The following is a 26,818-nucleotide window of genomic DNA, read 5'->3' as shown; positions in this document are numbered from 1 at the left end:
AAAATATAAATCTTTTATAAATCTACTAATAATTCCAGCTTACAGCCACAAATATTTTTTATTATTATCATTATTTGATGAAATTGTTTATCAAGGTGAATTCAAGAGATTTGATACATGTCATGATGAGAAACTTTTGATGCTATATTATTTGCAACAAACTTGTACAATGCAAAGCTGTCATAGTAAGTGATTATGGAAAGTACAAATATGTAGAGTCACTGACAGCCCTCAATAAAAATCTAAAGAAACACATTACAAGCTGTTACAGCAATCATTTAAAGATTTAAAGAGCATATCAAAAGCAAAAAGCTAGCAAGAGATGACTGCTTTCTGCCGACTTGGTGTGCTGGGCTTAGATTTGTGACAAGGTTTACTCTCTCTGTTCAAATCATTCTTAGTGAGTGTTTGCAGGAACTAAACATACCATAGCAGCATGCGCTAAAACAAACGTACATTCATCATTCACACATAAGCAAAGCTAAACCTTCTTCTGTTTGTAAGACAAAAACAGACAAATGGCAGGATGAATCAGTGCTGATATATACAACTATTTTTGGTGCAAGTATGACATCAATGAGGATATATACTGGTGCTGGTCATAAAATTAGAATATCATGAAAAAGTAGATTGATTTCAGTAATTCCATTTAAAAAGTGAAACTTGTATATTATATTCATACATTACATACAAACTCATATATTTCAGATGTTTATTTTGTTTAATTTTGATGATTACAAATGACAACAAATGAAAATCTCAAATTCATCATATCAGAAAATTAGAATATTACTGAAGACCAATAAAAACAAAGGATTTATAGAAATGTTGGCCAACTGAAAAGTATGAACATGAAAAGTATGAGTATGTACAGCACTCAGTATTTAGTTGGGCCTCCTTTGGCCTGTATTACTGCAGCAATGCGGCGTGGCATGGAGTCGATCAGTCTGTGGCACTGCTCAGGTGTTATGATAGCCCAGGTTGCTCTAATAGTGGCTTTTAGCTCTTCTGAACTGTTGGGTCTGGTGTATTGCATCTTCTTCTTCACAATACCCCATAGATTTTCTATGGGGTTAAGGTCAGGAGAGTTTGCTGGCCAATTAAGAACAGGGATACCATGGTCCTTCAACCAGGTACTGGTAGCTTTGGCATTGTGTGCAGGTGCCAAGTCCTGTTGGAAAATGAAATCTGCATCTCCAAAAAGTTGGTCAGCTGCAGGAAGCATGAAGTGCTCTAAAACTTCCTGGTATGTGGCTGCGTTGACCCTGGACCTCAGAAAACACAATGGACCAACACCAGCAGATGACATGGCACCCCAAACCATCACTGACTGTGGAAACTTTACACTGGACTTCAAGCAACGTGGATGAAGTGCCTCTCTTCTTTTCCTCCAGACTCTGGGACCTTGATTTCCAAAGGAAATGCAAAATTTACTTTCATCAGAGAACATGACTTTGGACCACTCACCAGCAGTCCAGTCCTGTTTCTCTTTAGCCCAGGCAAGACGCTTCTGACGCTGTCTGTGGTTCAAGAGTGGCTTGACACAAGGAATGCGACAGCAGAAACCCATGTCTTTCATACGTCTGTGTGTGGTGGTTCTTGAAGCACTCACTCCAGCTGCAGTCCACTCTTTGTGAATCTCCCCCACATTTTTGAATGGGTTTTGTTTCACAATCCTCTCCAGGGTGCGGTTATCTCTCTTGCTTGTACACTTTTTTCGACCACATCTTTTCCTTCCCTTCGCCTCTCTATTAATGTGCTTGGACACTGAGCTCTGTGAACAGCCAGCCTCTTTAGCGATGACCTTTTGTGTCTTGCCCTCCTTGTGCAAGGTGTCGATGGTCGTCTTTTGGACAACTGTCAAGTCAGCAGTCTTCCCCATGATTGTGTAGCCTATAGAACTAGACTGAAAGACCATTTAAAGGCTTTTGCAGGTGGTTTGAGTTAATTAGCTGATTAGAGTGTGGCACCAGGGGCCATCAATTTTGAACCTTTTCACAATATTCTAATTTTCTGATATGATGAATTTGAGATTTTCATTTGTTGTCATTTGTAATCATCAAAATTAAACAAAATAAACATCTGAAATATATGAGTTTGTATGTAATGTATGAATATAATATACAAGTTTCACTTTTTAAATGGAATTACTGAAATCAATCTACTTTTTCATGATATTCTAATTTTATGACCAGCACCTGTATATATATATATATATATATATATATATATATATATATATATATATATATATATATATATATATATATATATGTAATATCCCAGCTTTCTCAAAATGGATGTAGAGACACTATAAAACCCAGATATAGTGGTCCTCTTAAACTTTATTTGTGGATATCAAAGTAAAAATGGCTGAACACAAACACTCAGCATACATTTCAGGTTTTATTTTTTTTTTCAAATACTTTTTCATGTCAAATATGTATAATATTGGTTTGTTGTCCATCAGAAATGGAAAAAAACTACTAAATTTCTTTCCTTAGAATAAAAATGGTTTATTAAAGCAGCCTTTTAGTATGTTATATAAAAAACGTTAAATAAAAAATGCTGACATGTCTATATAAATAGACATATCATCATAAGAATCTGCCATTTCGTTTGCTTTATTTTAAAACATTAGTGAAGCAAACAACGCGGAATGTAAGTGTAGAAGAAGGAATGTTTTTTTCTTAGGTGGAATAAAGCCTTTTTTTATTCTCTTATCTATCGGGGTGAAACAATTGTACAAAAACAATTAACATATATAGTGTCTATATTTGCTTTATTTAAAAGAATCCCAGTTTAGACCAAATATGTTGACCACAGCAGTGTGACTCTGTCGGTTTCAATTATCTATACCAAGGACAAAGTTTTACAAATATCCTTTGTTTGCAGGCGCTGACCAACGGACATACTTGAGTTGATGAAGAATGATGTCCTCTTCAGAAAAGTAGATTCATAGCAACATTTTAAATGGTATATCTCAGGGTCACTGGGTATTATAGCCATTTCCAGTAGACACCCCCTCCTGAGGAAGGCCGTAGAACAATAAAATATTACAATAAATGAGGCAATAAATATACTTGTTTTTTTGTGAGAACATATTTTTTTTTAGTAAGTGACATATTCAACAAATCATTAACATATGATTAGAATCTAGATAAACGAAAGACTGCCATTTGTGTATTATGCCATTTGGAAACTGCCTAAGCACAAACTGATTGATTTGCATCTCTAATCATTACTAACACTTATCTTTTCACTATTCATCAAATAATAATGAATAAAAAGTGGAGGCTGAAAAACCCAGGGTCAGGTCACACCAAAATCGTTTTTAACTCTCCAGCCCTGTTTATAAAAGTCTGACCAAGCTAATCTGCTGAGCTCCTGAGGGTATCTTGGCCATATGCTGTGTCCAGTTCTAGCTCGAAGTGTGAATTATCCTGTTCCTAATCAATCTCTAATGAAATCCTAATGAGAGAAAATGAAACTACCTTTAAATTAAAATCATGTAATGCCCCCGTCACGGATTTTAGTTTCCCAAAAAGTCAAAAACACCCATTGTGCTTCTCTCTGGATATTTATTTTTTATTATTATTTTTTTTTATCTATAATCTATTAATCTACAGTATCTTACCTGCACTCCACACCCAAAAATTACCTCACACCTTACAACAGCAACCTGCTCCGGTCTTGTCAGAGCCTCTCATAGGCGGAGCCTCTGAGCAACATGTTTGATACGATTACCCTTGTTATGTCCCCAGAGCTCCTTCTCAATCCTGTAAAAATGCAAATCATGTTAATGTCACATCAAAAACTATTCTAGATCATTTCAAAATGTCACCATACACATTCTACCTCACATGCATTCCACATATAGGACAAACAGACAGACATTGCCACATAAGGTTTGTTTAATACATCAGTATAAATTTTTTGATCGATCTTCATAGAGGAATTTTCAGCCTAATTTTAACAAAAAATCATAATCTCTTCACCAGTCCGGTCGTAAGACCTCTGCACCAGTGCTTTTTAGCCTCATTTTAGGATCCTTGTTAAACTACACATGCACATTTATAGAAACCCAAGATATATTTGCTCACGTTAGACATCAAAATAAGTTTTCACACCAAATGATTTCTAATGTAAGCGTCCCCCAAAACTGACACGCTAGAATTTTCAAATAGGAGAACACCTCTAATGGGTTCTGAAAAGTGGCACGTTTGTTTTCCGCCTGAAAATTCCATTACCTGTGTAGTTTTTTGGGAGAAAGAAAAAGAAAAAGGAAAAATGGTACCTCTCAATTTACTCAAATACCTATATGTAAACATATACACTGGCCAGTCGCCAGTTGGGCACGTTACTTTGAAAAAGTAATTAGTTATAGTGACTAGTTACTTCTTCCAAAAAGTAACTGAGTTAGTAACTGAGTTACTCCACAATAAAAGTAACTAGTTACTAGTAAAAGTAACTATTGCGTTACTTTTGTGTGGGCCTCTAAACCCCGTCAGATAGAGTTCCTCCTGCTTAACATGGGGGGAACGCTATCTGATGGGGTTCTAAACCCCGTCAGATAGCGTTCCTCCTGCTTAACATGGGGGGAACGCTATCTGATGGGGTTCTAAACCCCGTCAGATAGCGTTCCTCCTGCTTAACATGGGGGGAACGCTATCTGATGGGGTTCTAAACCCCGTCAGATAGCGTTCCTCCTGCTTAACATGGGGGGAACGCTATCTGATGGGGTTTACCTACCTACCTACCTACCTACCTACCTACCTACCTACCTACCTACCTACCTACCTACCTACCTACCTACCTACCTACCTACCTACCTACCTACCTACCTACCTACCTACCTACCTACCTACCTACCTACCTACCCATCCAACCATCCATCCATCCATCCATCCATCCAGATTTCTCCCTTTCTCCATATAGGCTAACATTTGATCTTTCACGCTCTCCGTAGTTCCCCTGTGGCGTGAGCACAGGGCGGCTGTCACACGCCTTTAGCGAGCATGCGCGTTTCCTGTTGCTTACGCGGTGAATCATGCCGCCAGCGCTGTGCGGAGATGCAGGGGAAACCGCATCTGATGGGGAAACGCAGCTCGAAGTAACACCGGTATTTCCATCTGGAAAACGCTCTCTTGCTGCTGGAGCCCTCCTCACTCTCCATCTCTCTGTGTGTGCTGTACGTTAACACCCGTAACAGCCAATCTCATCCTCCCATCTCTCACAACAAGGCGTGCACGAGTCCTATCATTAAAAAAAAGGTTCATTGTGCGACCTGAGTAACGTGCAGTAACGGGGTGTCTGCAATGCTAACTGCGTTATAGTTACAGTCAAAGTAATTAGTTAGATTACTCGTTACAAAAAAAAGGTAACGGCGCTAGTAACGCCTTTACAACTTTCAACGCCGTTACTCCCATCACTGCCAGTCGCTCGCCAACAACTTTTAGATTAAACAAAACACGTTGCCTAACCGGGATAAGTCTCTCCTCTTTTAAGGGGATTATTTTATTGTCTCTCTTTTTCCCTTTTATAAGAGAAGATAAGGAAAAAGAAAAACACCCCTAGAGTCAGTTTCAACTCGTATCCCCTCGCTTTTTCTCTGCAGCCTCGCACTCGCATTAATAATCGCTTACACTTCAGACGATACCGCTTCTTTTGTAATGTCCTTAAGGGAGGGTACGGGGAAAGCGCAACCCAATAACTATCGTCTCTCCAGTCTCGGTTTTTCGTAGAATCCTTAAGGGAAGTATACTGGAAAAACTCTAACCATATGTTGACTTGTTTTTCAGAAATGCATCTTTCGTGTCTGCAGGCAGACCGAGAATAAAATCACCGTCCCTTACTGCATGCAGAAACCGTTGGGCTCTCCAACCAAATTATCCTACTGAGCAGTTTAATTTTTGAAGGTGTTTGCGCAGGGCCTTCAATTTGACTTTCAACCGCTCCCCACAGCAGAACGCACGACTTACTTTTTTTGTCTTTTTCTTATTTTCTGGTGTACACGTTTGCAAGGCAAAAAAAAACAACAAAACAAATCACTCTGAGCAATTTCTCTGTCCTCAGATGTATTAAAAGCTTCAGCTCACTTCAGAAAATCACAACACAGCCAAAGTGTTATAACATTAAAAACACTGAAGGTATTTTGTAATAAGGAATCTCCTCACCTTGTAGTTGTTGTGGCCGCAAGCTGTGGAGCTTTTTCTGTTGGTGGTTATGTTGTTTTGCTTCCAGGTCACGGGCGGAAACACCAATTGTTTAATGAGGAAGTATGTCCCCCAAAAAAGCCGTTTTGCCTCGGGGGCTTCCTCACGGTTCTTTTCCTGGGAGCAAGTTATTTACTACTCTTAACTCAAACTGGGTAAAACCATATAAAAAAGGACTATAAAAACAGTAGTAAAAAATTACAGAGTTTATTCCAGAACAGGTTGTTACAGGACAGAGAAAATGCATGGAGCTTGCACAGCTGTGGGCTCAAAAATCACGTCCGCGAGCGTCTGGCAAAGATTGAGCCCCGAACAAGGTCCTCTCCTGCTTCTTATACCTTATGAGTCTATGTGTTGCATCATGTGGATGCTTAGCTGTCCATATCAGAAACTGACACTCCATGCATGCCCAAGGATTACAGATAGCTCTCCTCTATCAGTCCGGCTCCAAAATGTGCCCATATCCTGTGTATTTTTAAAGACACGAAGGCTGTCCGGATTAGATGACCTCCGTACACACAGTGACATCCACAATGTGAAGGAAGGCCATCTACTCTTTCTAATCTGGCTAATAAAGTAACAATGCACATGATGTATAAAGAATAAACCAAACACACGTTTCTGTCCCCCCCCCTCTTTTAGGGAGAAGACGGACACACATCAAATTTTATGGGGTTAAGGTCCAGTTTTGCAGAATTTTTGTAACATGCACAGGAGAAGAAGGCATCTGTTACCAACTAACCGAAATACCTAAATATTACGATTGTTTGGCGTATAAAATAACTATTGTGTCATGGGTAGAATTGGAATGTGCTTTGCTATATTTTGGTGCAAATATGTAATTAATTTGATTAAATTAATCTCACAACTCCAATAATACATTTTGACTTCATTTTAACTTGTAACAAATTATTTCTTAAGATAGTAACATTTGCTGTTTTGAGGAGAAATTACTAGTATATCTTTTTTGAATTTGAAAACAGAAAACAAGGAATTTCTTTTGCAAAATATAAATTCTTCGTTCCTCTTCTCTGAAATCATCAGAACAGAGAATTGTTTCAGAGGTGTACATTTTGGAGACATTTTGGAGACTGTAAAAATTGTAGGATTTTCATGAATAAAGCACTACTCTGTTTAAATATTGTCAACATCTTATATCCTCTTTTTAACTGTTACCTTAAACTAGGGTCGTATTTTTTCATTTATTTATAGGAGGGTAAGGCATGCTACAGTGAGTGAATTATTTTCGTAAAGTTTAGAGGTTTCAGTCCTATCTTAAAACATTTTCATAAAAATATAAAAACTGTTAAAATTCATTGCAAATTATGGCTGTATAGATGGTTGGACGGAAGGACAAACTGGTGGACAGATGGATGGATGCATGATTGGATGGATGGACGAAGGAATGGGGGGACGGATGGATGATGGAGCGCTGAATTGACGGACGGTGGATAGATGGATGGATGGATGGATGGATGGATGGATGGATGGATGGGGTAAAGATGGACGGATGGATGGACATTTTTTTAAATTTTAGCTAAGGAAATGTAAAATATTATTCGCAGTCCTGTGCTCAGCCAGCCTTCACTAGCTTCTCATAATGTTCTAGTTGTGGTAACATTCTGGGCTGTTTCTGCTTGCCTCTAGTTTGTTCTAATATCACCCAGTCTGGCCAAAGCCTGCCTCCAATCTGTTCAGTCATCTTTTCCCTCCTCAGGTCTGCAATCAGCCAGCCTTCATCTGCCTCCTCAAAACTGTAACCTATCTGTTTGATCTGTCACCAAACAGTTTTCAATGAACCTTTTTAAAAGTCCTGCATGTGTGGCTGAATCCCAGATTCTCAGAGGTGTTCTTGTTACAGTGTGTGATTCTGCAGCCTCATCAAGGTCATTGAAGTCTATTATGTGATTATTATTAATACATTTCCTGTAAAATGTTTAACTGCACAAACATTTCTTGTTCTTCACGATAATATTAAACTCAAACAGTCCGATCTAGCTGCTGGCGTAATAACATGTGCGGATGATTGTTGCTCTTCCATTCAAGGGAAGCTCATTCATGTATTTGTACGTATATGTGGGAAATGTTGAAAGTATGTTGTAATGTGGTCTAAGAGCAGCATTTCTATGTTCAGTAATGCTGAGAACAGTTTCTATTTAGGATAAAGCTGTTCAAAGATATGTGTTGCATGGCATGAATACAAATTTACAATTAGAGACCAGCCTTTTTCCTGAAGGGCAAAGGTAAGTATGATGTTTATTTAAAAAAAATGGATAAGTATTTTGAATGTAGTGATATTTAAACTCTATTTAAAATTTATGATTCTTTAACTTAATTCAGAATAATTTCTGTTAACTTTGATTGTCTCCACAGCTGCCACCGCCATGTGTTCAGTAAATTGTGTTGGTCTGTCTTGAATAATGTGAAAAAAAATGCAATTATTTTTAATAGCAACCTTTATTTATTTAACAATTCAGAAGAACAGCAAATATTCTTCAATCAAGTTCATTTTTGAGAAAAAGGAACGTTTAGCAAATAAAAAGTGTTATCTCTACTTCATTTGTTCAGACCAGGTATTTGCTTCTAATTAGAAGTTATTCCCTGCAAATAAATTAACATATTTCTTCCAACAGTTTTAAAAAGACCAGAGTTTCATAAAATAGTTGAACCTGATCTGAGATAATAGCTCACAAAAATCTTTAACATTTAAATGTAGAGATCTTTCGGATAATGATAACAATATATAAAGAGGAATGAATTCAGACATATATAAGATGAAAATCTCCTCTGAGGTGTCTATTAGTTGAGAGTATAAGTGGTTGCTTCTCCTTGGGTCAGCTACCTGGACCTCTCCATATACCATTCTTTACACAGCTGCCTGTTCAACCTGCAACGATCCACTGCTCAACCATCATCTTATTCCCCCTGGAGAAAAAAAATAAACATCATTAGAAATCTGCTCAACACATCTCAAACCCTCAACCTCGAGCCGCAGGATATTCCTTTCTTCCCCTGGATCCTCACCATCTTTGACAACAGAAAACCTCCATCTTCTTTCAAAACATGTCACGATCTAAAAATTTACTTCTAGCAATAACATCTTACCTCTTTTCCTCATTGATGTCCTGGAACAACTGACGCTCACTTTCTTTGTCGTATCAATCGATCATTTCTCAGCATCAATGTTCTCGCCAGCAACCATCAGTGTAATTTTCCATTCACCTTACTCTGTTCTATAAAGAATAAATACCTGAAAAGTGTGGAGCATATATTATGTAGAACCACCTGTTACAGCAAACACATCTGCAGGTCTTTTAATAAATATAAAGCTGGTATGAGCTCTGATCAAGGTCAGTTCCCAGTTTCTGTCATGGATTTGTGAATTATAATTATGTCTGCACTTGAACTGGGCTATTCTTACAAACATGGTTTGATAGAAATCATCCCATTGCAAGCCTTTAGTCAGCCTCTAAGAGGTTTTCTTCCTGGACTGCCCTACATTTGACTGATTTTATTTTATTACCAGTTCTGCTAGCTTCCATTTCAACCGGTAAAGACAAGAATACCCATAGCATGATGCTTTCAACACCATGTTTCACAATGGAGACGTCCAGCTGAAGGCCATGTCCTGCATCATTTTATACCATTCCAGTTTTTCTTTTCAAGTCAAAAAGCTCTTTAATTTTACAGAAGAAAACTGCCCCCAACAACTTCATACGAACAGTCACTAATATTAAATTAATCCAAAGGGTAGTCTTTTTGCTTTAGCTGATTAAGCAACTTTAAAAATTACGTTGGTTTCTAAAACATTTTTAAAGCTTTTATCCTTATATTTCACATACAATACATAGATGTCTTTAATGTGACAAATGGTAGTAAAAAGAAAAGTTTAATAGGTATTAATATTGAGTTGGTCCACAATTTGCAAACCTATGAAGTCTTCATTCCAATTAGATCAGCATACTGCTATTTATTTTATTGCAAATTCTTCTAGCTTCTATTTCCCCGGTAAAGATTACCCATAGCATAATGCTTTCACCACCATGTTTCACAAGGGAGACGTCCAGCTGAAGGCCATGTCCTGCATAATTTTATATTATTCAAATGTTTCTACTCAGGTCAAAACTTGTCTAATTTTACAGAAGAAAACCGCCCCAAACAACTTCACACGAACAGTCACACTAATATTAAATTAATTCAAAGGCTAGTTTTAGCTGATTAAGCGACTTTAAATGGCATTTGAGGCACCAGAGGGTATCAGGTTGAAGGGGGGCCTAATAATAATGATAAAAATTACTTGGTTTGTAAAATATTTTTAAAGCTTTTATCCTTATATTTCACATAAAATACATAGATGTATTTAATGGGACAAATGGGAGTAAAAAAAAAAGTTTAATAGGTATTAATATTGAGTTGGTCCACAATTTGCAAACCTATGAAGTCTTCATTCCAATTAGATCAGCATACTGCTAAATCTGTATTAAATGCACTGCAAAAAAATATAGAAATAAGTAAAAAAAAAAAATGGCATAAATTAACTGTATTTTCCCCTAATTTGAGCCGGTAAATAAGATGACCTGCCAATGAAATGGAATGAAAACAAGAAAATTAGATAATATACACTTGAAATAAGAAAGCAATAGTTTTTTTCTTATTTTAAATGTAAATTGTCTTGTTCCATTTGTAAAGTGTCTCACTTACCTTCTCAATTTAAGAAAAAATGCACTTAATTTGAGCAAAAATTACTTATTTAGATTTCAATTTTCTGCAGTGTGATAGCTTGTAAACATCAACCGCTCGATATTACAAGGTATCAATTATTTCCTCCGATCAGTCGGTTGGAAATAATTTCTCTGGGTTGATAGGCTGCTCACATAGTCAACCCCAGCCCCTTTTGCGCATGCATTGGACCGCCGTCCTTTTCCACCTAGTTGCTCATTGGCTTTTGGCAGCGCTGGTTCCCTGCTATCAGCTGCCCATGCAGCTTCCCAATGAATATTGCATGGGGCTCTCAGGCTGAGCTTTTGGTGCTGATGACTTGAATTTGAGCCTTGGCGGAGTGGGTGAGCAGAGGATGGGGATGCTCCCAGAGAGCGCAGCAGCTCGCTCCCATCTGCCCCCCCTCTGAAATGTGATCATAAACCAGTGCAGATCGCTCGCTCAGCAAAGGGGGGAAGATGTTTTGCGCCAAACTGAAAGAGCTGAAGATATCAGGAGAGTGCCCGTTCTCCGGCAGCGCCAAAAACGACACGCTGGGGGACTTTGAGGAGAGCTCTGTTGATTCTGCGGATTTATCGCCTATTTCTAAAGACGTGCATGGAAAAATAAATGAGGATGTACCTCGACAGAAGACAAGCAGAACCAAAGTTAACCTGCACACTCTTGGAGACAGCATCCGAAAATTGGCATGTCCTGAGGTAACTTAATTGTTTCATGATGTTTTTTGCATCTTATCACTATAATGCTGATCATATGATGACCTTTTAACTTGCTGGATACTTTCTGATACAGTTTCAAAGGCTGCACACTGCTCTCCAAAGAATGATGACACTAGCAGATCACAGCAGGGATATTGGGAGGTATTTTGTTTTTTCGTTTTTTTTCCTGGTTTCCACAAAATAAAACAGGCAATAACCACTACATTTATTCTGGCTGTCTGAAAAAAACATTTATTTTCTAGACCTACATTTTCCTCCACCCAGCATGATCCTAGATATGTAAAAAGCTGCAGACCATTTGTTCTCCCCCTGTTTGCCAATACCTCACAGTCCTCCTATCACTCTCACTACCAGACTGGCACTAATGAGGATAATAACAATAAGGGCGATACAGACTGGGGCTGCTATGGATACTGCCAGTAAAAAAAAAAAAATTACATTTTCTCACCTAGAAAAAAATGGAAGACAACCCCTCACACACACATCCATATACAGACACACACATATATGCTGTTTTCTTCTAAGTATCAGAATCGAACTAAAATTATTATTCCTTCACATTCTGTTTGCTCTGACTTACCTTGTGATATGTTTAAGTAGATCTTTTCAACTGTGTTACCAAAGCTGATTAGATTCCACAGTATAATGATTATATGTGAGTGCTGGCTTAAAAATGAAGGTTTATTTTAGGGGAATATGTTTCAGACAGTTCCCAAAAGGTGTTTATTGTCAGTTTATTGTCAGAGTAGCAGGCATGGACTGGTATGAGATTGTATATATATATATATATATATATATATATATATATATATATATATATTTTTTTTTTTTTTTTAAGAAAAATGCATGCTATTTATTTTTTTCTTTAAGTATTTTTATAGCCTTTTTGAGCCTTAAACAACGATTAAACTAAAAACAAATGAATAAACAAATACAAAAATACAGCGATTTCACCAAAATTAAGTATCATTATGCCTAAGAAATTCCATTGGAGCTTTCAGATCATTTTCAAACTTTCCTGTTTTATCTTTTACAATACAGGTTAGATTTTTCTATTAAAGGATGAAATTGCCTTTACCCACACACGTGCTAATGGCGAGTCGATTTTTCTCCAGGTTAGAACAATGACACTATTTGTCTGTAAAAGCCCTAAATTAATTATCACTGAGGGAACAAGATTTTTTGTGTAAATACTCAGGAGACAGAATGCCAGGAGATCATCTTTTCAACTTTTAGACGTTTTATAAGCCCTGATCAGCAATTTATATAGCAACAGTTACTGATTGTTAACTGTATTTTACCATGTCTCCACTCTGAGCAAAACTTATAACAAGCTTATGTTATCTGATTATGTTCCTTTTTATTTGATAGATTTTCTCAGTTCCTAGTTTCAAAGACAAGAACACCAATTCTGATTAATGAAAGTTAGATTAATACATGGGTAAGTTAGGGATGATCAATCATCTGCATTAAATATGTAGAACATGTTGAACCTGAGGCCATATTATCGGAGACCTTTTAAAACCTTTGAAAACCAAAAGCCAGTCCATGCCTACTGAACAGTATAAACATGTTTCCTTGGGCACAGCTTCGACTGACTGATTATGCTATCTGTGGGTTTTCCAGTCCAGCAGCTTGCTGTGCTCGCTACCAAAATTCCAGGGATGACCTGGAGCATTTACTTGAGATGATGAACAGTTATTCAACCAAAACAGGTAATCACAATCCTGGCAAAGGATTGCACACACAATATGGCAGTTGCTTATTTGAACACAGAGTGGGTTGCGTCATGCCTTCATCTGTTTCTCCTCATGCGTTTGACAGCGATCCCGATGGAAGCTTTGGAGATTGCTCTCGGCGAGGAGATCTTCAATATGTGCTATGAGGAGGACAAGCATATTCTGACAGTGGTGGGGGGTGCTCTGCACGACTTCCTCAACAGCTTCAATGTCTTGTTGAAACAGAGCAGTGTGCCGCCCAACCCAGACAAAGAGGATTGTGTAAACGAACCATCGGTTCTGTGCTTAGACAAGGATCCTGACCTGCTTACTGTCTATTTCTTTAACCCCTGCCCCACCACTGAGCTTTTTTTCCCAGGTGTCATTAAAGCCGCTGCACGCCTGCTGTATAACACTAGTGTGGATGTGTTGAAAGATCCCCCCAATGCTAAAGACAGCATCTTGCAGTCCAGCCCTCAGCCTAGTCTCCTGTACACAGTTGTAGTGAAGGATGCTAAAACCCACAGCCCAAGTCCACTTCGTGCCACCTCAGCTGGGACCCTCCCTACGTCCTTGTTCTCCACTATATTCCCTTTCCACTTGATTCTTGACCAGGACTTGGTTCTGGTCCAAATAGGACACGGACTTCGGAAGAGACTGTGTAGGAAGGATGGACTGAGACGGCCTTCCAATTTCCAAGAACACTTCTCCATTATCTCTCCACAGATCAAATGCAGCTTTCAGGGTATTCTGACCATGCTGAATGCACAGTTTATCATTCGGATCAAACAAGGGGTCTCAAATGCAGAAAACACAGGGAAGGTAGGTAGAGACAAAGAATGGTAGAAATTCACTCATAAATCCACTTGTAAACAGAATCAGCTTCCTCTTACCCAACCAGTTAATCTGCACTGTGAAATTAAAAACATATATTCTTTCCTGCATCGATATGGGAAACAAACTGAGTGCTTGATGACAACCTAATGTGAAAAGGTTACTGAGAACCCTTACAGTTAGCTATTTGCAGTTACAGTATAGTGAGATGTTTAAATTAAACATTAAACATTTAAATTAAAGAAAATTAAAAATTTAAATTAAAGAAAACATAGAGAGGTGGGAATATATGCTATATGTTTTGGACCATGTTTAGGCTCATGGAAGTCATAAGAGGACTATACTTTAAGCAGATAACAGGAAAACTACACACAGATAATGCTGTGTTACTAATTACTTACTCCTCATAAATAATTAATACCACTGTTGGTGAAAAAAGGCTAGAAAACATATTTCAAATGCATTCTCTATATTCCATTAAAGTGCAGTTCTTAAGGAAAAACTGCAATCCAGCATCAGCAGGTCATAAATGGACTAGAACTGGCCACAGTGTTCTGATTGGTGTACCTCTACTTACAAAAGGGATGTTACCGATTAATGAGGCTGAAAATCTTCTCATGATTATGTTGATGTTAAATGGAGTGAGATAGAGGGTTAAAAATTGAGCTGTTTACAAGCAGTCAGGCCTATTAGTGTTGTACTTGAGCACACTTGTCCCGAGGTGAAGATCAACATTATACCCCCAGTGGAGATCAGACGCAAATGTCAAAGCATTTTACCCATCAAATGCAGAGCCATGCTGGTGCTTTATCAGCAAGAGTGCTCAGCAATCGGTCACCCTGACAGGAAAAAGAGAAAAAAACATAAATGAGTAAACGTGATGGTGGCGTGAAACAGGTGGAAATCTGTGAGTGAGCAGACACGGCAGCGTCTTTCATCTCGAGTCAATGATGCGTTACCGACAGATCCCCTGAGTAAAAACACAACAGCGATGTCAGTGGAAGTGACACAATTAACCTGAATTATGCTGCAATTTTTAAAACACTCCTGCTGCTCTGCTTCGCCGCCCACGCAAGAGACGATCAAAGATAACAAACAGTTGGATGGAGGCATTGTTTTGCAACTTTGCAGTACATTTTAAATTGATAACACAAGATCATTTTAGGAGGACACATTTTTTTCAGTTTGTCACTTTTTCTTTTGAATAGGACGAAAATTATTTCATAAGTTCAAATATTTCAAGCTTCGATTTAAATACGTTTATTTAGTATTTAGAAAATTACACAGAAACTTAAAAAAAATCCAACTTAAGATGGAAATAAAAATTTAAATTCTCAGTAGGAAAAAAAATCAAGGAAAACTGAAAAGTCACACAAGGAGTCTCACTGAACTGTATAGAGAAACCTCAATATATGCAGACTGAATAATAGTTAAAGATGAAAAGCAGGTGTATAATTCAGCCCGTGCAAATACAGTACTGATGTGCATTCTTGATGTCTAGTCCAAATATAACATCCTTTTATTCCCAACTACTGAGCCCAAAAGGAATAGGTCTGTACTGCAGTGGTTTGTTAATGAATTAATGGCATCTCACTTGGCTATGCTGCAATGCACATGGTAAAAATGGCCTCCTATTAGATTATTTGAATTGGAACATAAATAGAGGATTTAGCACTCTAAAAATGTGCCTGACAGAGACCCTCATACAGCTGGGGTTTTATAAATACAAAGTTTGACAAGTTTGGGTACGTTTTCTCTCATGTTTACATCTATACAAGGTCATAAAATAGACTGTGTTTACATATGCTGGGTATTTTAAAATACATGGACGTAAAAGGAAGGAATTTGCTTTTATTTTCTCATATAGTGGAAGATAAGAAAAAATTTAAAATTGACTTATTTTGAAGCTAACTGTATATCATGATCTCAGATCATTTTGCTGAGGATGTAGCCACGTTGATTCTAAAATAAATCTCTAGCATAACTTTAAACCAATTTCCTTGTAGTGATTCTTCATCTTCTTTACTTCTTTCTTTTAGCCCATGGACCTTAAAGGCCAGATGATTTACGTCTCTGAGTCAAATGCCATCTTGTTCTTGGGCTCGCCTTGCGTAGACAAGCTTGAGGAGCTAACGGGTCGGGGCCTCTACCTGTCAGACATCCCCATCCATAACGCCCTGCGGGATGTGGTCCTGGTTGGTGAGCAGGCAAAGGCCCAGGATGGTTTGAAGAAGAGGCTGGGAAAGGCCAAGGCAGCCCTGGAGCACGCTCACCAAGCCTTGGAGGAGGAGAAAAAGAAGACTGTGGACCTCCTCTATTGCATCTTCCCTGGAAAAGTGGCACAACAGCTGTGGCAGGGTGAAACAGTCCAGGCTAAGAAGTTTGAGCAAGTTACAATGCTGTTCTCTGACATCGTTGGATTCACGGCTATTTGTTCAGTCTGTACACCGATGCAAGTGATCACCATGCTCAGTGAGCTGTACACCAGGTTTGACCACCATTGTGGAGAGTTGGATGTATATAAGGTACGCTCATGTAGAGGCTGTCCTTTGTTTTCTTTAGATGGCTCTCAGATGACACACGTTATAAACTATTAACTCAATACAAACCCTACAGGGGCCCATATTGGCAATGAGGTAATCCTGTAAGGTTTTAGATTTTTTAAATTAAACACAGAATTATAACTTGCCATATTTTAACATCTTTAAAAACAAATTTAAGAAATACAGTTATAGGTAAAAATCAATTCACTTTTCAGCCTGAAAGATACTATGATTATACTGTAGGTATGTATAAATATGTTCACAATATTAAGTAGTTATAGTAATAGCGTCAGTCTGTTTAAGTCTGCTGTCAGATTTGCTCTGCTTTTGTGCTTTTTGCAACATCGAACTGATTCAGTTCAGATATTTATGTACAGGTGCTGGTCATAAAATTAGAATATCATGAAAAAGTAGATTGATTTCAGTAATTCCATTTAAAAAGTGAAACTTGTATATTATATTCATACATTACATACAAACTCATATATTTCAGATGTTTATTTTGTTTAATTTTGATGATTACAAATGACAACAAATGAAAATCTCAAATTCATCATATCAGAAAATTAGAATATTGTGAAAAGGTTCAAAATTGATGGCCCCTGGTGCCACACTCTAATCAGCTAATTAACTCAAACCACCTGCAAAAGCCTTTAAATGGTCTTTCAGTCTAGTTCTATAGGCTACACAATCATGGGGAAGACTGCTGACTTGACAGTTGTCCAAAAGACGACCATCGACACCTTGCACAAGGAGGGCAAGACACAAAAGGTCATCGCTAAAGAGGCTGGCTGTTCACAGAGCTCAGTGTCCAAGCACATTAATAGAGAGGCGAAGGGAAGGAAAAGATGTGGTCGAAAAAAGTGTACAAGCAAGAGAGATAACCGCACCCTGGAGAGGATTGTGAAACAAAACCCCTTCAAAAATGTGGGGGAGATTCACAAAGAGTGGACTGCAGCTGGAGTGAGTGCTTCAAGAACCACCACACACAGACGTATGAAAGACATGGGTTTCTGCTGTCGCATTCCTTGTGTCAAGCCACTCTTGAACCACAGACAGCGTCAGAAGCGTCTAAAGAGAAACAGGACTGGACTGCTGGTGAGTGGTCCAAAGTCATGTTCTCTGATGAAAGTAAATTTTGCATTTCCTTTGGAAATCAAGGTCCCAGAGTCTGGAGGAAAAGAAGAGAGGCACTTCATCCACGTTGCTTGAAGTCCAGTGTAAAGTTTCCACAGTCAGTGATGGTTTGGGGTGCCATGTCATCTGCTGGTGTTGGTCCATTGTGTTTTCTGAGGTCCAGGGTCAACGCAGCCACATACCAGGAAGTTTTAGAGCACTTCATGCTTCCTGCAGCTGACCAACTTTTTGGAGATGCAGATTTCATTTTCCAACAGGACTTGGCACCTGCACACAGTGCCAAAGCTACCAGTACCTGGTTGAAGGACCATGGTATCCCTGTTCTTAATTGGCCAGCAAACTCTCCTGACCTTAACCCCATAGAAAATCTATGGGGTATTGTGAAGAAGAAGATGCAATACACCAGACCCAACAATTCAGAAGAGCTAAAAGCCACTATTAGAGCAACCTGGGCTATCATAACACCTGAGCAGTGCCACAGACTGATCGACTCCATGCCACGCCGCATTGCTGCAGTAATACAGGCCAAAGGAGGCCCAACTAAATACTGAGTGCTGTACATGCTCATACTTTTCATGTTCATACTTTTCAGTTGGCCAACATTTCTATAAATCCTTTGTTTTTATTGGTCTTCAGTAATATTCAAATTTTCTGATATGATGAATTTGAGATTTTCATTTGTTGTCATTTGTAATCATCAAAATTAAACAAAATAAACATCTGAAATATATGAGTTTGTATGTAATGTATGAATATAATATACAAGTTTCACTTTTTAAATGGAATTACTGAAATCAATCTACTTTTTCATGATATTCTAATTTTATGACCAGCACCTGTAAATTCTATTACTAAACAACCTTTTACAAATACAAAAACATTTATCAGAAGGAAAATAGTTTTAAAATACCAACACAGTCAATATGAAGAACTAATAGCTCCTTAGCCTTATCCTTGGTGGCAAACACTGCTGTCACATACATACATCTCTTCTGACAAACTCTTTGCAGAATTGTGGTAAGGGAATGTTTTCAATCCTCTTAAAGGTCATTGCAAAGCCGCCTTCTTTTTCTTTGTTCATCACTTTAGTGGTGGACATCCTGGTGGGCCTTGGATCAGTGCTCTGCTACATAATCCAATTGAGGATGACCTTAAGGTTCTCAATTTCTTCCTCTGGATTTTACAGTAAGCCAGGGAGAAGATTTCATGGTGTCTTCAATTATAACATATTGCCATAAGACTTGCTTTTAGCAGCAAAGTCCACATCATCAAACCATTACACCTCTATTGGAAATGTTGTGTTCTTTCTCCAGATGTAATAGAGCAAGTCTGGAGTCGTTATCAAAGAGAACACAGGCAGAAGAGATCTTGAGGGGGAAAATGCTTTTCTTTCTTACATAGCTATATATTATGCATGGGTTTTCAAATGGTAAGAAATGACTTCACATACTTGTTCCCGGTTACAAAATTGCACCATTTTGCATAAAAAAGGCAAAGTGTTAGTGTAGTTCTACCAGCAAGGATAAAGCCTGCTGAAGGCTGCTAACCTGGAACAATGTTGGATAATGTAATCAAAGTGTCAGAGAAGCAAAACAGAAAGAGAAGAATGTTTGTCAAACGTCTTGTAAAAGGCAAGAAGTCAGAGGCTCCTTGAGGACCCTGTTTCTACTCTGCATATATAAGACTAAAAATAGTTTAACTTTATCTCAGCCTTGTGGCTAAGAGCTTAAAAATCCGGATTTACACAAATGATGAGGAGAAAAGATGGAAAAACATTTGACTTTCTAGCATGTCTGAGGATTAAGTGCTGTTACCTGTAAATACTTTGCTTCTGACTCCATTCCAAACTGTTATTTTCCTTCTCAGACTAGAAGCTACAATTCTGATGAATGGCCACTTGACATCAATCGTCGTGTTTAAGCCTCATTGTCTGCATTTTTTTATTTTATTTTTTAGAAATGACTTTAAGAGCTCATGGTATCTAACTAAGGGGCTTTACATGTTTTATATATAACTTTGGCTTGAACAGCCCACATAAACCTGCTGAGAGGTTTTATTCTGACTTAGCTAAGAAGTCAAGCAATGGTTGTAACAGCATTTTGGCTCTGTTCAGGTGGAGACCATCGGTGATGCTTATTGTGTGGCTGGTGGCTTGCATAAAGAGAGTGAGACTCATGCTGTCCAGATTGCACTCATGGCTCTGAAAATGATGGAGCTGTCAGACGATGTCATGACGCCAACAGGGGAACCGATACAGGTAGGGGTCAAGCACCACTCATGTTAATACACCTCATTATTTCTAATTTTGAAGATTCCAGTTCAGTCTGAGAGTATTCTTGTGAAGAGTTTTAAACAGCCAAAGATTTGTCTGGTCTAGGAATGATTTCTCTTCTGTTGCAGTAAATAACAGACTGTCAAAGTTAGGAAAAACAATCACTGTATTTTCATTAAGGGCTTCATGAAGTTCAATGCTTTTGTTTCCACATAAGAAAGAGATCTCATCCTGTCTGAGATTTGTTTTTAGGATTTTTTTATTGTCATGTTGCACTTTTACAAGCTTTTAAAGATTGTATCTGGATGTAACACAAAATAATGCATTTTGTAGAGAAAAAATGACACGGAAAATGATACAAGGTTTTCAAGAGTTCTTTTATTTATTTAAAGGAAAATTCCTGGTTTTTAACACTTTTAGCCCCTTTTCTGTAGTGTCCAGGATGAAATCGAATGATCGACACCAAAATTTTGACGATTGGTCCTGTCTCGGCTATTTGGCTCATGTAGAATCCCCCCCTGGCTGCTTCAGAATGGCTTGCATAGTGCATGTCAGATAATGTCCTTAAAACAACCTTAAACGTTCTTTTTTTAAAATATGCTACTCACCGGGTCGTCAGCGCTGTTCAATGACGTTCCAAAAAAAGTTTCGTGAAGAAAAACCGTTCCTGTCTTGTTTTATTTAGCATTTTGTAAATCCCAGAACTATTTTTTCCGATACATCACAACCGCTTATAAACTTCCGCTTCCCGTTCGAATCTGAAGCGTTTCACACTCCAGACCACTAGTTGGCGACAATGTCTCTATACTTTGGGAATGTAAGACCACTGTGTATTCCATTTTCAGAGTTTTTTAAAGTGTTTAACAGAGACGTTAGCACCTCGACGTCGGAGTACACAGAGTGAAGCAGAAACACTTGGGCCTTGCGAAAAGACTACAACTAAGCGTAAACAGGCCCCCTTTCCGTTTCCGGTGGCGGAGGGATATTGACTATTCCAACAGAACTCAATGGGATTTACAAAATGCTAAATAAAACACTACAGGAACGTTTTTTCTTTACGAAACTTGTTTTTGAACGTCATTGAACAGCGTTGACGACCCGGTGAGTAGCATATTTTAAAAAAAGAACGTTTAAGGTTGTTTTAAGGACATTATCTGACATGCACTATGCAAGCCATTCTGAAGCAGCCAGGGGGGGATTCTGCATGAGCCAAATAGCCGAGACAGGACCAATCGTCAAAATTTTGGTGTCGATCATCCGATTTCATCCTGGACACTACAGAAAAGGGGCTAAAAGTGTTAAAAACCGGAACTTTCCTTTAAGGTGTTTTTTTTCAACTGTTTTGAAAAATTAACAGTGCTTCTTATTTATTTTAAGTATCGATAAGGGTATTGATAAAATACCGAACTGATAAGCAGTACTGTAGTATCCATAAATCCTTAGTGATACCCATCCCTTAATAGAGAACCTGTCTGAAATAATACATATGAGGTTAGTTATAAATCTTCATTTTTTTGTCCAGTTAACAGAACCAAATCCTCTGATTTGGTTGTTTTATAGGTTAACAAACTGTAGGTGTTTCTCTGCCTTGTTTTCGCTCGTTTTCTCACTTACAGGATAAAGTGGTTTTAAAAAAATAGGATTGTTGCAAAATGCATGATCAATGCATTCCACAATTATATTATATCTTGAGATATTAAAGATGTAATGTCTGTCCAGACTAATGAAAATGAATCTTTAGTTCAGCAAATGATTCCAAGATCAGATAAAAAAAACAATTAATATCACCTCACTGTGTCCTAGAAAATAAAAGATATCCAAATGTTTCATGGATACATTTCACTTGGTCTGGGAGAGGCAAGACCTTTTGAATATCTGAATAAATAAAGTCTGGGTTCTCACACTTCCCTGCTTCTCAGGCTACATATTTATCCTACATGCCATCAGTGACATTTCTTTAATGGTCACTATCACTCTCTGAGTTCCACTTAAAATACCACATCCTTAGACCGCTAGGGCCATGAGTGATAACGTTAAAATACTAAACATGGAAATGATGATACAAAAGTAAGATTTATGCTTTATAAATAGTATTCTAGAGTTTTTTATTTTTTTATTACAGCTCCATCCCTATGCCTTAGACATACCCATTGATCTTCAATTTATGGGTCTCCAGAGCCGTGATCTTAGCTTGATGTTGAGGTTAACCAGATTATCATGCTCATGTTGTTCATTACTTGGAGTTGGTGACAGTTATTAAGACATTAACCTTTTTTTGTATGCTGTTTAAAATTTTTTGCATGTCCTTGAAAGCTAACCAATTGTTTCATTTACTTAAAACAATTAAATTAACCCTCCATTTTTTAAGATCTAGCAATGTTGACTGCTGTGTTTCCAAATCACCCTGCTGGAGTATGACTTTACTATCTGAAAGAAATGTGGATTGAACCAACCTTGAAGCTTATTCATATGTAATGCATTGCATTGCAATAGTATTCATACTGTACCACTACATTCATTGCGCATTGTGCCATGTTTCTGGCCACAATGTTATTGCTATCCTATTGGGATATTTCGCATTAGAATAACGCAAAGTAGCGTATAACTTCACTTAAATGACATGTGATTTACAAGCTACCACAACAAGACTTTGGAAAAACTAAAAAGCTTCCAAGCCACCAGCCTCCACAGGGAAGGCAAGGAGAGCACTATTCCGAGAAACATCTTAAAGGCCAGTGGTAAAGGCAAAAATTCCTAACTTTAGCTTGGAGAATTTATGAAAAGAAAAGTTATTAGTTATGCACTCTACAATTTTACCCTATATGGAAGAATGGCAAGAAGAAAACAATTGATGACCAAATTAACCAATCTGACTGAGCGTGAGCTATTTTGGACAGAAATTCTAGAGGAAATTTCTATTGCTTGTTAAGCAAAGCTAGTATTGTGCTGTGATTGCAGTGCAACGAGCATATTTAGATATTTTTTTGGTTGTATCTGTCAAAATAAGAAAGAATGTTTAATCAGAATAGATTATTTTGCAAAGCTACAATTACCAATAGATGTAATAAGGAAAGTCTTTTTTTATTTTGTCCTCCAGATGCGAATTGGGCTCCACAGTGGCTCAGTGTTGGCAGGTGTAGTTGGAGTGAAGATGCCACGTTACTGCCTTTTTGGGAACAATGTTACATTGGCAAATAAGTTTGAATCGGGAAGTCAGCCGAGGAAAATCAACATCAGCCCTACAACCCACAGGTGAACATATGTTTCAAGTACCCATCCTCAGACTGAATCTTTGCACCTGTCCCTAAAGGCATTGTTGTATATAAAGTCTCAAAGACATTTATTTTACTATATATTTACATTTTTGTATGTAGTATATTTTATGGCGTCAGAGGCAGGAGTTTGCCCTGTAACCGGAGGGTCGTAGGTTCAAGCCCTGGCTCTGGCTTTCAATGTTGTTGTGTCCTTGAGCAAGACACTTCACCCCCATTGGCTACTGATGGTGGTCAGAGGGACTGGTGGCGCCAGTGTATGGCAGCCTTGCTTCTGCCACTGAGCCCCAGGGCAGCTGTGGCTACAATGTAGCTTGCCATCATCAGTGTGTGTGTGAAGGGGTGAATGAATGGATGTAGACCGAAGCCATTTACCATCTTATATTCACATGACACATGGAAAAGAACAGAGGAAATAAGAAATAAATTGCTTTCGGCAGGATGCGTAACTTTTAAAAGGGAGCTGCGTTTTCTCTTGTGTCAAATAATTTGCCACATTGTGTTTAGCCTGATGCTTTATTTGTGTGTTCTTCATCCCAGATTGCTGAGAGGTCGTCCAGAGTTTGTCTTTGTTCCCAGGAGCAGACAGGAGCTTCCGGCCAACTTCCCAGAAGAAGTCCCTGGTGTTTGTTACTTTCTGGAGGCGGCCACCAAAACTTCCCGACCTACAACTTTATGAGGCCTATATGTTAGATAAGGAAAGGCTTCAATGAAGAACACAGCTGTATTGTTTAATTTGATTTGAATCTTTGTTGTTTTCAAGTAAAACTTTCACAGCTGTTAAACCGTGAAAATGACAGTTTATTGTCAAACATGCCTTCACTGTACCCATTTGTAGAAGAGATAAGCCCAGTTCATCTTTCTTCCACAATGAGTCATCTCTGCATTTTTGAGATCTTTCAAGCAAGTGTTGTCATATTGTGCTTATATCAGAGATGTTGATAGTCAGGGCAAGACTTAGGGACTGTTTTTTTTCTTTTTAAGCAGCAAGGTAAAGCTTAAAAATAAAATGTGTTCAATAAAAAAAGCACAGGATTTCTTTTTAAGCATCTTGCACAGTATGATTGTTATTGTCATGTGTTTTTATCATATAGTGAAATTTGATACAAAAATAAATTTTTGATGTAGCTACAGACTTGTGTTTAACAGTTCAAATGTTTAATTTGCTTTTGTATAAGGCTTTTAAAAATATCTATACAGTCGGAATATAAAATAATGGTGCGTTTGATTTGTACACAAAAGTCAGAATTTTCAATTTCTATCTTGGAAACATTTAATAGAAAAGAAATTCTTATTCTATTTGATTAACTATATAACCCTAAATGGCTTTTCTATCTATTAAGCATAGCTACAACTGCACAAATGATTTGTTTTTAATCATAATAGGAAAGGACACATAGTACTGTAAAATGTATGTACATGTTTCTTTAACATTTAAAAGAAATAAATGTATTTAATTGCAAATTACTGTTAGCAGTACCAAGGTTAATGACACTCCCAGTGGGTTTTAAATAAAACTATTTGTTTCCATGAAAAAATACAACGCATCATTTTAACTTTATATACCGACAAAGTCATCATATAATTATTTTACCTGCAAATCGCACTTCTCTTAATGGCAGTGATTCAACATACATTTTAGAGGATTTGTGTTCTAAGAAATATATCTGATGATGTTTCATTTAAAGACATTTACCAAAAATTCTATATCTTTTGTTCTAATTTTTATGAAATTCTGTCAATGCCGAGCAGATTAAGGTGCCTTATGGGAAGTTCACAGACATGTGCCAACTAGATGAATCATGCATATAATCAACAGAAATTATATTCATTCTGAAATAGAGTACAGTAGTATACCGGATGAATGACATTTCTCCCATAAACAGAGTAATAGAAGTATTTATCTAAATGTGTGTAGTTTGTTGACACAGAGCATTGTCTTTATACTAGTTTCCTAATGAAGTATGCTTTGTATTTGTACTAGTCTTACTGTGCACATCTGTACCTTATTTGTTATGAGTTGTAAAACACACCTTTACTATATTATAAAGATAAAATACAGAACAAGTTCAACTAATGTCTTTCTACCATTCACAACAATGTGCTTTACCTGTTATTGATATCTATCGAGGTGCAATAAATATTGTCATGAAAAGACTAAAGTGGTCGAGTTTGTTGTTACCTGCCAGAAACTATAGAAATTCGTCACAATGCCTTGTAAAACAGATTTGTATAAAATATATTTTTTTCATATTGGGTTTTTAGGTAATCAGTATTAAGTAGTGCTGATGCTAAAATAGAATGATGTTGGTACATGTTTTTTTTATTTTGAAAAGTAAAAATCAGAAAATATGTTATATAGCTGTATATTACAACTCTGAGTCAGTTTTTTGTGTTTATAGTCTTGTGGGCTGTGTCTCTTCTAGCCTTGTGCTTCTAGAAACTAAACTTTCCCCCCATTTGTTTTGATTGTTATTTTTAACCATCGCTTCCTGCTAAGTCAGAATGACTCAACTTTGAAAATCAGATTTCAGGTTCTGGATGGGGTTCTTGGCTGGAATCTGGACTTTCACTGAGCTGTTTTAACTTTGATTTGCACCAACAATTTCATTGTAACTGAAGCATTAAAAACAACCGCATCTTATATAGCGTTTTGGTGAAGACATGTTTTCTTCCAGTGTTGCCTCTGCATTTACTTTCCCCCAGCTTTCATTAAACTTTCATCTTTCCTAAAACAGGTTGAGGGAGAAAAAAAAGTTGTGTCATTGTCTTTCCATTGTCAGAAATTGGTTTAAACATTTTAAGACATCTTGTGATAAGCTTCCCCTAGCTTCCCTTCAACTTCATCCCTGAACCTGCATGTGTTACTCAGTCTCAATAATTTTCAATCCATAAGAAACCTGTAAAAGTCCCAGAAAAAAATAATTTATATTGAGATCAAACAGAACTCAGATACTTGGTGACCTTTTAAAGCTATTTTTTGTGCTGGATTATGATTATTGGCCTGAATATAGCATAATACACTATATATAGCACAGTACAGCTGTTTTTATTTTTGCCTGTCCTGTACAACAAACTTTTATCTAATTCACAAACATCGTTTAAAACATATTGTTACTCTAATGTAATTAAATGTATCGAAAATAATTAATTTGAAATTTCAAACTGCTGTATATCGTATTTATTTAATATCTTACATTTTGTATTACGGACATTAAGGGAAACATGATCTCCAACTAAAATGTTTATTTTATTCAGATTAAATTTACGCATCTCAAGGTTTAGCAGGAAAAAAAAGAAGAAAAAAAAAACATCTGGGGGAATCAGGTTGACTAGTATCACTTAACACGACGCTACCTTTATCTTCTGTTTGATTGGTCGAACACAGC

At 37.4% G+C, this 26,818-nt stretch overlaps 1 protein-coding gene across 1 annotated transcript; it reads left to right on the top strand.

Annotated features, from left to right (window-relative positions):
• Positions 1-11,144: 11,144 nt before the first annotated feature.
• Positions 11,145-25,586, top strand: gucy1a1 (guanylate cyclase 1 soluble subunit alpha 1). Its single transcript, XM_038304763.1, has 8 exons — positions 11,145-11,632; positions 11,727-11,794; positions 13,280-13,368; positions 13,478-14,193; positions 16,245-16,730; positions 19,999-20,142; positions 23,255-23,409; positions 23,970-25,586. The coding sequence occupies exons 1-8, from the start codon at positions 11,393-11,395 to the stop codon at positions 24,106-24,108; spliced, it is 2,037 nt and encodes a 678-aa protein (XP_038160691.1). The 5' UTR covers positions 11,145-11,392; the 3' UTR covers positions 24,109-25,586.
• Positions 25,587-26,818: the final 1,232 nt, after the last annotated feature.

Source organism: Cyprinodon tularosa, unplaced genomic scaffold (assembly GCF_016077235.1).
Source record: "Cyprinodon tularosa strain WSP-4 unplaced genomic scaffold, ASM1607723v1 ctg540, whole genome shotgun sequence".
Lineage (NCBI taxonomy): Eukaryota > Metazoa > Chordata > Actinopteri > Cyprinodontiformes > Cyprinodontidae > Cyprinodon > Cyprinodon tularosa.
The sequence above is the reverse complement of the archived record's forward strand: the minus strand, read 5'-3'. Positions and strand labels throughout refer to the sequence as shown.